General features: G+C 38.2%; 1 protein-coding gene across 1 annotated transcript in view; it reads left to right on the forward strand.

The window, feature by feature from the left end:
- The window catches only part of RASAL2 (RAS protein activator like 2), a 385,749-nt gene that overhangs the window by 273,072 nt on the left and 94,142 nt on the right, over positions 1-18,535 (forward strand). Inside the window, exon 4 of the mRNA XM_052653719.1 lies at positions 8,783-8,889. Within this exon, the coding sequence (XP_052509679.1) occupies positions 8,783-8,889 (107 nt within the window). The remainder of the gene's footprint in view (positions 1-8,782; positions 8,890-18,535) is intronic.

Here is an 18,535-nt window from a genome sequence, read left to right on the forward strand (position 1 = left end):
CAAAGCAAAGCTATGAAACTAAGGAAATGGCTCAGAGGGTAAAGCGTCTGTCTGCAATGCAGGAGACCCGGGTTCGATTCCTGGGTTGGGAAGATCCCCTGAAGAAGGAAATGGCAACCCACTCCAGTACCCTTGCCTGGAAAATCCCATGGACAGAGAAGCCTGGTAGGCTACAGTCCATGGGGTTTCAAAAAGTTGGACATGACTGAACGATTTCACTTTCATTTCACTATAAATAATTAGATTGAAATGTTGAAAACAGTTGTTTTATGCTGAACAATGCTTTCTATATTTGGAGACTGTTCTTTCTAAACCTAAAGTCCTAAGCTTTTTGTCAGTGTTTGTCTATAAAATTCACCTAAGTAGTTACCTTTCCACTTAAGTGTACTGAAAATTACTTTGTAAGTGGACAGATGGATGGGTTTTCTTTTCTTTTTTTGAAGACTGTTCTTTTGGAGGAGTTTTAGGTTCACAGCAAAATTAAGAGAAAGTTACAGATTTTTTTTCCTATGTCCCCTTGTCCCTACAAATGCACAGTCTCCCCCTTATCAATATCCCCCACCAGAGTGGTACATTTGTTACAGCTGCTGAACCTACACTAATATCATAATCACCCAAAGTACATGGTTTACATTAGGATTCTTTCTAAATGTTGTATATTTTGTGGGTTTGGACAGATAATGACATGTACCCTCCCTTACAGTATCATACATAACATTTTCACTACCCTAAAAACTCTGTTCTCTGCTTATTCATCCATCCCCTTAAGGGCAGTTTATTTTTTGGAGGGCTTTTTTGTACTTTTTAATTCAAAGAATCAGTAGTAGAAATTCTTTATAGCTTAATTCCTATTTTGTTCAAGTTTTTTTTTTTTTTTTTACCATTTCATTAAGCAAGTTAACTTTTCTCCTTCTTTACCCCATTGCCTCACCCCTCTTTGTTTCTTGATTAGAATGTTCTTATTATCATCAGCATTCCAGGATTGAGTTTCCTTTGATGGGGTTTCATTTGCAGTAAATTATCCACCAAAGAGTATGATTTAGTTCTCTTTAAAATATGAAGAACCATGTGCACTTGTTAGAGTTCTTTGAGTTATTTTTAAGAGGAAATGAGAAAAACTGGAGTTTCCATGATTGTTTATCTTACTTTTTATTCATTACAGTCCACGATACAAAACACAAGGGGGACGGATAGCGTGCATGGCAATTAAAAGCATAGCCTCTGGATCCAGACTGCATGGGTTCTAACCCTGATTCTGCCTTTACCAGCCCTGCAAACTGAGTGGAGTAATAGATCATCTCCTTCCTTTCCCATCTGTGAAATGGGGGCATAATTCCAATTCCAGAGATTTGTGAGGATTAAAGAGAAAATTAATATAAAATACTAAGCATGTAATAAGGAATAAAAATGCTAGTTTGGTGTTGCAGTTATCCTTGTTATACTTTTATTACTACTACTAAGATCCCTAGTTGTTTTCACTAAGAACCAGAGAAATGCTTTGTATTTGAAACTGAAGATAACCATATGTGCTGTGCTTAGTCGCTCAGTTGTGTTCGACTCTGCAGCCCCATGGACTGTAGCCCTGCAGGCTCCTCTCTGTCCATGGGGATTCTCCAGGCAAGAATACTGGAGTGGGCTGCCTTCCCCTCCTCCAGTGGCTCTTCCCGATCTAGGGATCGAACCCAGGTCTCCTTCATTGCAGGTGGTTTCTTTACCATCCTTGCCACCAGGGAAGCCCAAGATAACCATATGAAAGTGAAAGTGAAGCCGCTCAGTAGTGTCCGACTCTTTGTGACCCCATGTACTGTAGCCTACCAGGCTCCTCCATCCATGGAATTTTCTAGGCAAGAGTACTGGAGTGGGCTGCCATTTCCTTCTCCAGGGGATCTTCCCAACACAGGGATTGAACCTGGGTCTCCCGCATTGTGGGCAGACGCTTTACTGTCTGAGCCACCAGGGAATCCCAGATAACCATATAAATATCCCTAAACTGTTTTCTTATTCTTTTTGGTTGACAGTAAAAATTGTTCTCTATCATCTCATCCATTATCATCATGTGAAACCCTAAGTTAAAGAAACGATACACTTGAGGGTGTTCAGATTGTGTGACCAGAGGGATATCTGTTCTCCTACTATATTAACGAGGAGAATTTTTAGAAGTAATAATAATAGAGGATAAATTTGTTGAGGTGAAGAAAAGGTGGGAGAGACTGGATGGCTTTACTTTCTGAGAATTCACTACGTTTCTGTACTTAGCACCAATTCATACGTATTGAAATGTGTCTAGGGCATGCAGACTTGAAAGGACTGCTTGTTTGAGTGAAGTACTGCAGTCTAAATGATACAAATTGGATGAATTAAAGTGGCTCTGGGGATTTGTATTTCAGAGCAGCTGGATGGTTGTGACTGTCAGTGCTTTGGCTTTTCAGCAGTAGAAATGGGATAGGGCAGGAAATGTCCTACTGAAAATCCAGTTGTGAAGTCTATAAAACACCCAGGTGCTATGGTGTTAGCAGCTATATAAATGCAGAGTGTAATTTTCTCCTCTTTGCTCTTGTCACTTTTCCTTTGTAAAATTGTTCTCTACCTGCATCTTTAAGCTCCCATTACCTTTAAGGAATCCTCCAGCAAAACGTATGAAATGTCATGAAACCTTTTTTTCTTTCACATTTGCCGTTTGTTATTAAAGACCCTCTTACTAAAGAGGCACAAGCCCATTTCCCAATATTGTTCCTTCCTTCCTTTTCTGTTCCTTAAGTGTCTTCTGTGCCTCCTGTGGAAGAAGAAGTCTCCTAATTTAGAATTCACAGCATGGAGAAATGAGTTGTTTGCTTAACTCATTCATTAATAATTTGAGCCATGGACTTATCACATCCTATTTATTGTTGTCATCATTTACGATGATAGTGATGTGGATTCATTCACAGTAACATTATATACATTGAAATTCCAATGACTTAAATGGGTGAACAAGCACATTTTGTTTTGATTTTTTTTTAAGTTTTTGAAGTGAATTAAAGAATTCCTTTTTGACAATGATATTAGAATACTTGCTTACTAAATATAATGTCAAAAATATTAATGGGACATGTGAGTAATTAAAATTGACAGAGCATTCACATTCATTCATGTTTTATAATTCTGTACACAAAATTACTAGAAATTGGCTTGGGTTGCTGTTAATGTGAAGTATTTAGTAAAGTATTTATATATGCCAGCTGACTGCATCTGTGAATATGTAATTTTTTCTGGTCTGTCATAACTAGAGAATTTTGCTGTGAGAAGGATATTTTGGTTCCTTACATCATTATCCACCAAATTAAAACTTTATAAATATCTTTATTCATTCTGTTTATCATTTGTTTTGAATTTTCAGAAATTACTTTCACATTGGTAAGGTTATTATCTTTTTTTAAATTTTGCCCCCACCTTCATCCAAGAGAACAATAAATTGGCTACTACCTCAGTAAAAAATTGGCTACTACTGCCCCAAGAACTAAGAGTGATACTAGGCCCAGTGGTTACCACATTACAAACATTTAATATTAGCTCAAATTACCATAAAAAATTTTCTGCCTTAGACAAATTATTAATAAAAGAGGTGCTTATAATTTTGAAGTACATCTTTTCCTCCTAAAAAAGTATTTTTGAATCACCTCCTCCACTGAAAAAAAAAAAAAGTTCATTCTAAGTGGTAGACATTATCAGAATTTGTGACATTTTTAGCTGCATAGTTATTGTTAAGTATATGTATATATGACATGATGATGTATGAAATTTAGTTAAATGTGACTGAACAAAAAGTAAATATAGTTGATACTTATATTTGATCACAGTGACATTACATAACAGATACTTGTTCTCATTTAAGTTATTTGCACAGGTCTTTGAAACCTAACCCTCAATTCATACAAGCATTGCCCTTATTCTTTTTCTGAATGTAATAATATTGTAGGATCATTTCAAACACATTCACTATTCAAAATCCTTTTAAAAAAAATTAAGAAAGTGCCAGGAAGTGTATCTCCATAGTATTTCTTTATTTAAAAATTGTCTTTACTGTGGAAAAGTCAGATAGCATAGAGCATACTACTTTAACCATTTTTAACTGTCTGCTTCAGTGTACTCCATAGTATTTTTGTGTACCTTGTAAATCTGGATGAGGTGCATTTCACCAGGTGGTTTTTCTTTCAGAGGAAAAAGCTAAGTCCTTATGTGTAGGCCTACAAAGCCCGCATGATCTGAGCATGCCTGCCCTAATTGCTCTGAGTCTTTCTGCTATTATTTATCCCCACTTCCTGGCTGCAGCCCCACTGGCCTCCCACCTGCACTTTACTTTCAGTTCAGTTCAGTTCAGTCGCTCAGTCGTGTCCGACTCTTTGCGACCCCATGAATCGCAGCACACCAGGCCTCCCTGTCCATCACCATCTTCCGGAGTTCACTCAGACTCACGTCCATCGAGTCCGTGATGCTATCCAGCCATCTCATCCTCGGTCGTCCCCTTCTCCTGCCCCCAATCCAACATCAGAGTCTTTTCCAATGAGTCAGCTCTTTGCATGAGGTGGCCAAAGTACTGGAGCTTCAGCTTTAGCATCATTCCTTCCAGAGAAATCCCAGGGTTGATCTCCCTGTCTTCAGTGGCCCTTCCTGAAAAATCTACAAGGCTGACCTCCTCAATTCCTTAAGTATTGGCTTTCACTCACCTTCTCAGTGCCTCTCAGTTCAGTTCAGTTGCTCAGTTGTGTCCGACTCTTTGCAACCTCATGGACTGCAGCACACTAGGCTTCCCTGTCCATCAACAACTCCTGGAGCTTACTCAAACTCATGCCTATTGAGTCCATGATGCCATCCAACCATCTCATCCTCTGTCGTACCTTCTCCTCCTGCCTTCATGCTTTCCCAGCATTAGGGTCTTTTCTAAGGAGTCGATTATTTGTATCAGGTGGCCAAAGCATTGGAGCTTCAGCTTCAGGATCAGTCCTTCCAATGAGTATTCAGGACTCATTGCCTTTAGGTTGACTGGTTTGATCCCTGCAGTCCAAGGGATTCTCAAGAGTCTTCTCCAACACCACGGTTCAAAAGCATCAGTTCTCAGTGCCTCTACCTATTCGCTACAGTTACTGTAGTGAAATCACTGTACTTCTTCATCTCCCTTTCTCTGTCCTCCTTTTTCCCTCCCTGAAACACCATCTGCTACACTGGCTTCATTATAAGTAAACGGAAGGCCGTGAACACACTGTTAGGTCTGAAAGACAGGATTGAGTTCTGTTTGTTGAAGAGGCACGTCTTCCACCAAAAGTGCCTTTGTCCTTATCATTATCCAGTTGTCAATTATCTTACCATGCTTTTCAAAAGAAAGCACATTGACATAGAAGAAAATGTGTATTTTGAGGAAATGACATTGTAATGATATATTTTGGGTTTGAGAGAGCCCCATTCTTTCAAAAAGCTAATTTTGTGTCAAAGCAGATAAACTCGTTCATCTTGTCTTCATCTCTGGTTGGTCTGAATAACCCAGCTTATTAATGCACACCAGAGCAGGAAAGGTTGAAATGACTTTACATATAATTACACAGATAGTTAGTAAAGGTGGTAAGAAGAGCACCCAAGTATTCTCTTTGTTCAGTACATCGTCCTACGTGGAGCTGTAGTGGAGGCTACCTCTCGTTATTATAAGTTGTCACCTCATCTCAGTTCACACCCAATGGCAAAAGAAATGAAGAGATATATTTAAAACTTAAGTGGCTTTTTATAACTTTTTTTTTTACCCTTTAATCTAAAGATGAAAAATATTATTTTTAGAGGGTGAGAACATGAACAAATTAGTTTTAGTCCTTTATCCACCAAAACAATATCATACGCCTCTTGTCTTAAGAGAGTGAGCGTATTTTAAACATGACTGTAGTTAAATATTGTGGCTGTGAAGTGAATATTCATTTTTTACAGCAGGTAAAAAATAATGCAGTCGTATGTAGCATGAGGCAGGTAGGGTAGAGAGCTGTTATATTTTGGCCTACTGGAACTGGTATAGATTTTCCATCCAAATCAGCAGAAATGTAGCACTAAGAGCATAGCAGCAGCTTTCCTTTCTGCTTGGAGCTTTAAAGTCGAAGGTAGCCAGATGAGTTTAGCATGCTGGCCAGCCTGTGACTAATCCAGCAAGTTATTAATTCTGCTTTTCCTGAGGCTACTCCCCTGTTCCAAAGTGGACTTTGGTTTTTGGGATATACATTCTTTTCTCAGCTTTGAAACAGTTACGAATCGTCTGGGCACTAAACAACCTTAATACCCAAAGGCCTTTTCTGCATCAGCAGATAAGTTGCGTTGTTGTAGGGACTGGGAAAGTCAAGTGTAGACTTCCTCCTCTTATCACCAGTTGATTTATCTTATTTTGTTTCCTTACTTTTCCCTCTTTAAAGGCAGTTGTTCAAACGTCAAAAGTAATTTAATTTCTTCTTTTTGAACCCAGTGACATTCTTTAATCTACATCAGAGTTGGGCTTTGTTTCTTTTTTTTTGTAATACAGAAAGAGAATGTAAAGAAAAGTACAACAAAGAACATATTGTTAGGGTTTGAAATGTGGTTGCTCATTTTAGCCAAAATAATTCCAGATAGATAAAAGCATTGAAATATATTTACGTAATGAGTTCATATGCCTGAAAACTAAAATTAGATGTTTGGAAGACAGTAAGGAAATTCTTTTTTTTCCTTAGCCAGAACATTGCAAGTCAAGGGAAACTGTTCACTAGATCATTTTATCCTTGCTAATGGGACTTTTTTCCTCCCAATTTGGTTTCTCCATCAGTTATTCTGAGACTGAAATATATTATATTGTAATAGTCAATCTCATGTATCTTTCTAATGATCAGTAATGGGCAGAGGGAAGATGAGATTTTCTTCTGCCTTCACCAGCCTCTGTCTCCACCTGCCTGCCCTTCAGATTGAATTGCCTGACTTAGATAATCATCCTTTAAAGTCATGTTCCTGAAGTCTGAAGGTCTTGTTCAATGTGCTTTGACAGACCGATTTGTTTAAATTCAGCGCTTTGTGCCATTCCCGTTAATTGTACTACCATTTTTTAGAAATGTGCTAGGATTCACGTGTGCCTAATTCTGAAAATGGCTTTGTACATTAAGGTTCATTTAACTGATGGTTAGGGGGAAGTTGAGAGACTTAAAGTTATTTTAAAACACAGTAATAGCATGGAACTTTCTTGTACTGCAGGCATACAAGACGCTCTGTTGTCAGCCTCTCAGTCATTAGGCTTGTTGTGATTTGGCTTATATCTTACTGGTCAGGATGTCACTGTGAAGAAACGTTTAGTCATGGAAAGAAAATCAGTGTCCAGCATCAAAGATAGTAATAGAGTAAGCACTCCCAGTTGGATTTTCATAGGCGGGATTGATTTGTGTGCATTACTGGGTCTGTGTAAAATGGTGTCCTTTTGGCACTAGCTGAATATAAATTTCAGGAAATGTTTTTTCTTCTGTAGATCAGTGTAATACAGTGAAATTTGCTGTAACTGAGGAGAGGCAGTGGTTGGGCGTCCGCTAATAGCCTGAAAGGAACTAATGAGGATGTGCAGTCCGGAACGATTGATTGAATAGCTGCAGTCCTGTGTGTTGCTTTCTCGCTTGCTCTCTCTGCAAGCTGTAGAGAGGGAGGGGGAAGAGCAAGACACAGGGAGGGAGCGAGAGAAAAAACGCTTTCTCTTAAGTGGAAGTAGCACGGATCCCAGGGGCCAGGAGGCCAGAAATGGAAGTTTAAACTGCATCTATCTTTTAAAGGGAGAACAGCAGGAATCAAAATGTCAGTCTCCGGAGTCACGATTTACTCCTTATTTTTTAAGATCTGGAAGATAACACAGAATACTTTTTTTAGGATGTGTTTTTTTTTTTTCCTTGTCCATGTTGAGATTATCTAATGTTGTCTGAGAAGCTGGATTCCTATATGTCTGTCAGTTGAAGTGGAGATGGGAAGCAGTTGTGATAAAGGTATAATATGTATATATCTATCATCTGTGTGTGCGTGTGTATGTGCATATATATATGCATATATATGTATCGCTCTATAAAAAATTTTAAATGTAACCTTAATATAGCGTATAGTAATTAAATTGGAGAATACCACATCATCTTCAAAATCTGAAACGCATTAGGTCAGTTTGCACAGATTTAGGATCCCAGAGTAAGATCTTAGTGAGGTCATACTGCCAGAACAAGGAGAAGCTGAGCTATTTTTATATCTGCATAAGCATATATGTTATTTTATCCTAGCAGCAGCTTTTCGTCTTCTCATGGACTTTTGGTTGCAGGCTGGTGAATCATTTTATCTGCACAGAACTGAACTTTGACCTTTGTGCAGACACCATCAAATCATGTTCAACACTAGGCTAAATTTGTTCATATGAATATAAAAAATAGTTTATTGGATTCTGTTAACTCTTATATGGCTGACATAAAGCAGTAGATTCCTATACTGTGAGATGCAAATACTAAGTGAACTTAGAGATATTAAACATAGCTCAGAGGAAATTACTTTTTATATGTGCATAGATATACAAACTATCACACTAAAGCATGTTCTTAACAGTGACCAAGTTTCTTTAATGTCTTGATAATATCTGTTTATAGATAAAGAGACAAATTATATCTTAGATGTCAAATATAATGTATCTTTAAAGCAAACTGATTTTTTGTGAGAATAAAAAATCAATAATTTTACAGGTTAGTGAAAGATCCTAAATTTGGATTTTTATCAGTGTTTCTTTTTTCTCATCCAGAGGTGCCAGCAGAAAGGTCCCCACGCAGACGGAGTATCTCAGGGACCACTACATCTGAGAAACCCAACTCTATGGACACTGCGAATACCTCACCCTTCAAAGTACCAGTAAGTGCTGCTCTTCTTTAAAAGAGTACTTTTATTCTTTTTAGAGTTAGAGACAGTTGCTAAGGAATCAAAACATTTTGCTCCTCAAGAATCTCTTTATCAAGTTACTAGTTAAAACCTATCATAATTCTATAAAGGTATGGGTAGGAGTTTTTTTTTTTTAACCTTAAAGAATGGGGCATACATTTTATTTTAACTGATGGAACCTAAGCAGAGAGTAAGACTCATAAAGTTCCAGAGCAATTTATCAGAGAATTAGACAGCTGTGAGTTCTAATCCTGAAACTAGGCCTGTGCTTTGCTTAAGCCATCTTTTAGACACCCAAGTAAGTGCTTAAGAAATACCCTGGAAGCAGTATTCCTGTTAAAAATATTCTTTAAACTGACGAGACAGTACTGAGAGTCAGTATTGAATACTAAAGAAGGCTGAGATGGAAAGTCTGTCAGTGAACAGGTCAGCTGACCACCAGTTGCAGCCCTAGTTTCAACCTCTTTGATATAACTTGGAGTAACCAGATTTTAATTCATCCATTTTCTTTGTTTATTGAATAAGAAATATGCTTACTTTCTAATCATATCATTAAAATTAATTGTTTTTAAACTGGATAAGAATTACATCTGTGTAATTGGTCATTATTATGGGTATAACAGAAATCAGTGTAAAGTAGAAATAGCCTTTTCTATTGGGGAAAAAAAAGGATTAAAAAAAAAATTCAGCCAAGTTAATATATTGTGTTTTTTATTCCATTACAGTTTTTTAAAGTTAGGATGACCTTTTAGGTAGAACTGGTATTTTGAGGTGTATTAGCTGGCATTTACCTATAAATTAACCAAAGTCAATGTTTTATTTTGCATTAATCCTAGAAGCGAGATTTCTCCTTGTTATATCTCAGTGCCTTGTAGAGTCTGTGGATATCTATTACTGTGACACCTTTCAAATGTTTACAAATCTTCTCATTTTTAAAGATCACAAGCAAGTGTTGGATTTATAGTCAATCAGATTATGAGAGGAATTATAAAATACTGGATGTTATGCCTTTTATTAAATTTCTTTATTCTAGCAGACATAATTATGTATTTAAAATTGTTTTCACGAATCAAAAAAGTGTCTTTTCTCTCCCTTCTCGTTGTTGTTTTCCTGATGAAACCAATCAAATATAGTGAAACTATCTATATGCAGAATTTGGTGAAAAGGTTTGAGTTAGAATTTGAAATTTTCCTACCATTGTGCTTGAATAGAATAGTGAATACTTAATTTTTTTTTTTAATAACATCAGTAACTGAAGAAGACTTTGCCTCTGAAATGTGGTAGCATTGAAGTACTTCCTGTATTGAATCTGAAGTCATGGCTGGGTTTTTAAAATTTGAATTAATTAGCAATAGCAGTTTTAATTTATATTTAAACAATAAATTAACAGCTAATTTAAGGTTGACCTTAATAATAAGACTAATTATTTTTGAGTAAAAGTAATAAACCAATGATGCATATACATGAAGATTGGCACCACATACAGACCACTTACCTGGAGAAGGGAATGGCAACCCACTCCAGTATTCTCGCCTAGGAAGTCCCATGGTCAGAGGCACATGGTAGGCTACAGTCCATGAGGTCACAAAGAGTCAGACATGACTGAACAACTAACACACACAGACCACTTACTCAGGGCTGGACTTCGGGAGAGTCCTAAGCACTGGACAGCCAGGGAATTCCCTCCTTTGTTACTCTTTTTATAATCTCGGCCACCTCATGAATTTAGAAACTCTGAGGCAAAGAATAGGCCTCTTAATAGCAAACTGCAGTCACAAAACCCATGCACTTAAGTAAAATTTAGCAATTCATGAGTCTTCACCTATCAGAACACACAGTCTTTAACTATCAGAACACATAGATTGCAACTTTTGTTTTAATGGCGCAAAAGGTTTTTTTAATTAAAAAGATAAAAGGCAGTGAGTAGAAGAAGGAGGCAGAGAAAATGAGAAAACAAAGAGTCGTAAAAACAACCTGAATCCATTTAGGATAAAAGCAAATAGCTTTATATACTTATCAATAGTTTTTAAAGGTACCTTTGTATTACAGAATGGATGGTGCATAATGTAGTAATCGACATTGATAATAATAGTCCTGAATCATCAGGGAAAAGTGAAATTTTATTGTTTATACCAGGCTTTTTTTTTAAAGTGAACAACTGTATAATATTGTGTAATATATATCCATTGAGAATATTTACAATCTTAAAAATATGTGAGGCTTTATGAACCTTGTTCAGAAAAATCTGGTTTCTGAAGTTCCTCTCTCCTTGATAATGCTGGATAAATAATTTATAGTTTTAAAGAGAAACCAAAATGTGCTGGCTAAATGAGACACTGCAGTACTTCCATAGACGGTGTATTTTTTAAATCTCCATGTGATCCCAATAGCTAATGTGACTTAACAGCACTTAGATGTTGCCAGAAGAGTATGTCTAGTTTTCAGAACAACACAAAATATTTTTATAATGTCACAAAAGACTTTCTGGGAAAGCAGTACAAAAAGGAATCTAACTTTGAGATACTTAACTTTGTTACTTTATATAGTACTTCAAAGATCATTTTCATGTTAACTTTATGAAGGGGCAGGGGTGAGATTTAAGCACATGTACTTGTGGTTCTAAGATTCAGGTGTCTTTGCTGACACGTGCCTTTATGGTGAACAGCAGGTACATTAACCATCAGAAGGACCCAGAAGGAGCTGGTAGTGGACTCTCCAAAAGGACTTTATTCTTCCTAGATCTATTTTTAGGCTTACTAAGGGAAGGTGTGGCTCAGTGGGTAAAGCGTCTGCCTACAATGCGGGAGACCCGGGTTCGATCCCTCAGTTGGGAAGATCCCCGGAGAAGGAAATGGCAGCCCACTCCAGTACTCTTGCCTGGAAAATCCCATGGACTGAGAAGCCTGGTAGGCTACCGTCCATGGGGTCGCAAAGAGTCGGACACGACTGAGTGACTTTCCCTTTCCAAGGGAAGGTGAGGCTTCCCTTGTGGCTCAGATAGTATAGAATCTGAAAGTGAAAGAGGGGAATGAAAAAGCTGGCTTAAAACTCAACATTCAAAAAACGAAGATCACGGCATCTGGTCCCATAACTATATGGCAAATAGATGGGGAAACAATGGAAACGGACAGACTTTATTTTCTTGGGCTCCAAAATCACTGCAGATGGTGACTGCAGCCATGAAATTAAAAGACACTTGCTCCTTGGAAGAAAAACTATGACAGACATAGCATATTAAAAAGCAGAGACATGACTTTACCAACAAAGGTCTGGTCAAAGCAATGGTTTTTCCAGTAGTCATGTTTGGATGTGGGAGTTGGATCGTAAAGAAAGCTGAGCACCAAAGAATTGATGCTTTTGAACTGTGGTGTTGGAGAAGACTGTTAAGAGTCCCTTGGACAGCAAGGAGATCAAACCAGTCAATCCTAAAGGAAATCAGTCCTGAATATTCATTGGAAGGACTATAATAAAAGCTGAAGCTCCAATACTTTGGCCACCTGATGTGAACAACTGACTCATTGGAAAAGACCCTGATGCTAGGAAAGATTGAAGACAGGAGGAGAAGTGGACAATAGAGGATGAGATGGCTAGATGGATCACTGATTCGATGGACATGAGTTTGAGCAAGCTCCAGGAGTTGGTGATGGACAGGGAAGCTTGTCTTGCTGCAGTCCATGGGGTTGCCAAGAGTTGGACACAACTGAATGACTGAACTGAACTGAAGGCAGATGAAATAGGTTTTTAACAAGTCTTGATGGAAATTGTTGACACTGGCACACTTCTTGAGTGCTTACTTTGGGCAAAGTATTGGTGATTCACCAACTGATATTGATGAAGTTATTGATACTTTCTTGGCACACTGCTTGGTACTGGGGAAACAGAAATGAACAAAACAGAATTTCCATTCAAGAGAACTTATAGTCTAATAGCAAGAGACAGAAAAATAACCAAATTTGTAAGGAGGTAGTTGAGCATGGTAGCACAGGTTTTTAACAGTTCACTATGTAAGCTGAGACTTTGTCAAGGAGCCAGTATTTCAGCTGCATGTCAAAGGCTGAATGAAAATAGTTGACAGGGGAAGGATAGTATTCCAGGCTGGGGGAATAGCATTTTGGAAAGATGCACTTATAAGGTGACTCTCGCTGCCAGGGAATATAGAAAAGTTTCACTAAAGCAAGACTTGGAAATCATGTAGGCCAAAATGGCAAGCTAGAAGGTAAAGAGGTAGGTTGGGGCAAGATTGTGAGTGGGTTTGTTTGTCAAACTTAATGAAATTTTACTGGCCATTAAAGCATTAACGGTTGGGTTAATTGAAATATTTGTCTTGGTTCAAAAGCTGAAGCAAGTTGGGTTGCTAAGAGTCGGACACGACTGAGCAACTTCACTTTCACCTTTCACTTTCATGCACTGGAGAAGGAAATGGCAACCCACTCCAGTGTTCTTGCCTGGAGAATCCCAGGGATGGGGGAGCCTGGTGGGCTGCCATCTCTGGGGTCGCACAGAGTCAGACACGACTGAAGTGACTTAGCAAAGCATTAAAGGTTGGTTTAATTGAAATATTTGTCTTGGTTCAGAAGCTGAAGCAAGTTATGTAAATACTGTGACAATTTGGTAAATTACTTGACTCTAACCTAAGTGACTCTTCTTGCTACCACTGTCTCAACTCAGGGTGATAGGTGAGTTGGGGCTATCATTTGATAGAAGGCCAGTCAAGCACCCATCCCTGCCTTTCAGCTGACACTCCCTGATAGTCCTAGAGTAGCGGATAGCCTTAGGGATATCCTCAGAAGCCAGTGGGTAAGAATTGCTTGTATTGTGCTGACTACTGCTCATCCTACTACTACTACTGATCCTCAGCAATCAATACAAAGAAATAGAAGAAAACAACAGAATGGGAAAGACTAGAGATCTCTTCAAGAAAATTAGACACCAAAGGAACATTTCATGCAATGATGGGCTTGATAAAGGACAGAAATAGTATGGACCTAACAGAAGCAGAAGATATTAAGAAGAGGTGTCAAGAATACACAGAAGAACTGTACAAAAAAGATCTTCACTACCCAGATAATCACAATGGTGTGATCACTCACCTAGAGCCAGACATCCTGGAATGTGAAGTCAAGTGGGCCTTAGGAAGCATCACTACGAACAAAGCTGTTCGTAGTGTAGGTGATGGAATTCCAGTGGAGCTGTTTCAAATCCTGAAAGATGATGCTAGTGAAAGTGCTGCTCTCAATATGCCAGCAAATTTGGAAAACTCAGCAGTGGCCACAGGACTGGAAAAGGTCAGTTTTCATTCCAATCCCAAAGAAAGGCAATGCCAAAGAATGTTCAAACTACCGCACACTGGTACTCATCTCACATGCTAGTAAAGTAATGCTCAAAATTCTCCAAGCCAGGCTTCAACAATACCTGAACCGTGAACTTGCAGATGTTCAAGTTGGATTTAGAAAAGGCAGAGAAACCAGAGATCAAATTGCCAACGTCCACTGGATCATGGAAAAAGCAAGAGAGTTCCAGAAAAACATCTACTTCTGCTTTATTGACTATGCCAAAGCCTTTGACTGTGTGGATCACAATAAACTCTGGAAAATTCTGAAAGAGATGGGAATACCAGACCACCTGACCTGCCTCTTGAGAAACCTGTATGCAGGTCAGGAAGCAACAGTTAGAACTGGACATGGAACAACAGACTGGTTCCAAATAGGAAAAGGAGTACGTCAAGGCTGTGTATTGTCGCCCTGCTTATTTAAGTTATATTCAGAGTACATCATGAGAAATGCTGGACTGGAAGAAACATAAGCTGGAATCAAGACTGCCGGGAGAAATATCAACAACCTCAGATATGCAGATGACACCACCCTTATGGCAGAAAATGAAGAGGAACTAAAAAGCCTCTTAATGAAAGTGAAAGAGGAGAGGGAAAAAAGTTGGCTTAAAGCTCAACATTCAGAAAACAAAGATCATGGTATCTGGTCCCATCACTTCATGGGAAATAGATGGGGAAACAGTGGAAACAGTGTCAGACTTTATTTTTTTGGGCTCCAAAATCAGATGGTGACTGCAGCCATGAAATTAAAAGACGCTTACTCCTTGGAAGAAAAGTTATGACCAACCTAGATAGCATATTGAAAAGCAGAGACATTACTTTGCCAACAAAAGTCCATCTAGTCAAGGCTATGGTTTTTCCAGCGGTCATGTATGGATGTGAGAGTTGGACCGTGAAGAAGGCTGAGTGCCGAAGAATTGATACTTTTGAACTGTGGTGTTGGAGAAGACTCTTGAGAGTCCCTTGGACTGCAAGGAGATCTAACCAGTCCATTCTAAAGGAGATCAACCCTGGGATTTCTTTGGAAGGAATGATGCTAAAGGTGAAGCTCCAGTACTTTGGCCACCTCATGCGAAGAGTTGACTCATTGGGAAAGACTGATGCTGGGAGGGATTAGGGGCAGGAGGAGAAGGGGACGACCGAGGATGAGATGGCTGGATGGCATCATGGACTTGATGGACATGAGTCTGAGTGAACTCCGGGAGTTGGTGATGGACAGGGAGGCCTGGCATGCTGCGATTCATGGGGTCGCAAAGAGTCAGACACGACTGAGCGACTGAGCTGAACTGCAGGATAGTTTTTCTGTTCTTCCTCCACACTGATTCCATATCTCTTCTCCTTAATTCCAATTGCAGTTATTTGTTTGTAAGTCTCTGTCCCTCATTAGACAATAAATTATCTTTTCTACTTATCTTTGTAGCTACTACAATGCCCAGCAACAAATTAATTGTTGAATGGATAAAAGGCATATGAATTATCTAAGAACTGAGTCAAGTGATTATGTTTCACACGTACTCTCTTGATATTACAGGTTATGTCTCTAGTCAAATGGATTACTAAAGCATTTAATAGCCAGTGAGAGATCATTTTAAAGGAGTGCACCTGTGCAAAATAGTTACTTTTTTTTTCTCTTCAAGAAAGAGATCTTAATTTATATTTAAAATTCAGGGCTGTGATATTTTATCTATATAGTGTTTATTGTTCCTACTTCTGTTGGAAAGTGAAACTAAATAGGATTCTTTACTTAATGATTTATCTCTGTGGATATTTCTTGGAGCCATTTAGGTATCATACATATGTATAAGTTCACAATGTTTTTGCAGATCTGAGTTGTCACTATTAGATTCTTCAAGAACAATTTTAGTCATTCAAATAGTTTTTACCTCTTTTTAAAGATCCCATGTTTCATTTTTTTCTTTAACATCCTGCTAGACTTTTTGCCTTTGTCCTATTTATGTTTTCCTTTAAATAAAATATCCATTGTATGTCTTATATATTGTTAAAACTACACTTTAATGATATCACAAGACTGATTGGGAAGAAATAAGTAAACCAATAAAAGTTATCCAGGTTCTTAAATTTAATTCAGAAAGGGAGTAAGCTAACATCTTATAATTGTATGTATTTGTTTCACATTGCCTGAGTTTCTGGAACAGGCTGCCTTCTTTAATATTCTATTTTTTAAAGTGACTATTGATACTTATGATTTCTGTATCTCTTCTCCTTAGACGATGCCATCAATTTAGCTTTGGCTGAAAGAAAGCGGCTGTGTTGAGGGCCAGGTGCCCCGCTCAGCGTTCTCATTTCCGTAACACAATGGTCTGAGTTGGCCTTCCCTGTGAGTTTAACACAATGCAGTTGCAGCTGCTTCGTTTGTGTTAGCTTTGAGCTTGGCTCTGAAAGAATTCAGGCACTAAAATACATGCCAAGACAGCCAGAAAGCAAAGTTGAACTGCAGGAGTAGCCGACTGTTCCTTTGTAACCCTCCTTGTGTTCTTGTCACAGTGACACCTGAGCGTTCCCAGTCAGATATAGCAGATACAAAAGACTGTCAGAAGATAAAAGCTTTGCGTAGTTTTTAGAAGAAAGTAAAGCTTTAGAGGAATAAATGTAGACTAAGTTATATTCTTGTAAAAAAAAAAAAGAAATTTTACATCTTTTAAATATTGTGTGATTATCAGACTCAGTATTAGCCATTGTTTTGAACAGAATACTCAATCAGGTCTTTGTTTTTCCAAGTTAGCAAAGAGAGAGAAAGCTTCATGCCCACTTAATAAATACCAGAAAGTGTTCATTGTCTAAACAAATCATCTAAGGAACTCCAAAAAAAACTACTGCCAGAGCTCCACTTCACACCAGTTAAATGACACTCTGTGGACACGAACCTAGTCTTCTGTATTTTTAAAAACCTTTGTGGGTGATTCTAACATGAATCCAAGCTTGAGAACGATTTGCCTAAATGATTGACTAAGATGGGATCCTAATACTTTAACCAGTGTATTCCCTGTGAACATCCATGCCTCCTTCTGTACCTTCAAGTCAACCATTAAAAAACTAGCAATGATAGTTTCACAGTTGCCAGCTGTCACTCACAAACAAGTTGTGTTGTGTATTAGTTGCCCTTCTGAGTGTTTACCACATTCAGTCCAGATGATCAGTCTTATTTTGCAAAACGCTTGTTTTATTGTGACAGAGTAACCTCTGATCAACCTAAGCAGCTCAGTTCTAGTGGTAAAATATTCAATTTGAATTCATGGCATCTGAGCTACAATACTATTTCAGTTTTTGTGTTCTCATTGCTGTTGTATTCCAGGAAACTTAAAATTCTTTCCTCTGCTGCTTAAAGATTCTTTATTAATCTTCTTCCTTCTCTTTCCTGACCATCTACATGAATCTAAAATCCAGGATCATCCTGCAGTGATACCTTTTTGTTCATATATGAATGAATATATACTGATAATATATGTCTATCAAAATATTACTACCACAGGTAAAAAATAATGTAATATAGGGACGTCAGAAAAAAATTATAGTCTGATGATATTAAATATTAAATACACCTTCAAATCATTTTGTAACCAGAACAGCTATGATTTCTAAATCTTTTAATGAGAAGTACCCTAGGATATAAAAATTGGAGGGAAAAAAGGATTAAGGTTTAGATATGACCCCTTAAGGAGGCTAGAGAGCAAATAGCAAATACCTGGAGGAAAAGGGAGCAGAAATGGCTGAGAATATTGCCAAGAGCCTAAACTTGCAAGAATCGAAGAATGAGGGAAACCTTCTTCAATCTATGCTTATTCCTAGAAATAGGTTTGCAGTGGTGCTAACTAATGGAGATTTCAACTTATCCTGCACAGGAAAAGATGGCTGTTTAAGATAAGAGATAGGATGAACTCAATTATACTTCATTCTTAGGGATAATGTACTACTCTAAAGCCGTCTCCTCAAAGCCAAGATATTTTTCTTCTGTTTCATTGGGAAGCAGAGGTTTAACTGGGCTTCCCTGGTGGCTCAGTGGTAAAGAACCTGCCTGCCAATGCAGGAGACACAGGTTCTGTCCCTGAGTAGGGAAGATCTCTTGTAGAAAGAAATGGCAACCCACTCCAGTATTCTTGCCTGGGAAATCCCATGGACAGAAGGAGCCTGGCAGGCTACAACTCACAGGTTGCAAAAGAGTCGGACATGACTTAGCAACTAAACAACAACAAGGGGCTTAACTCTTCATATCGCAACTAGAGATAAATATTTTGAAGGGCCAGTACCCACTTAGGGGAGCATGTAGCTAGC

The sequence above is a fragment of the Budorcas taxicolor genome, chromosome 16 (assembly GCF_023091745.1).
Source record: "Budorcas taxicolor isolate Tak-1 chromosome 16, Takin1.1, whole genome shotgun sequence".
In the NCBI taxonomy this organism is placed as follows: Eukaryota; Metazoa; Chordata; class Mammalia; order Artiodactyla; family Bovidae; genus Budorcas; species Budorcas taxicolor.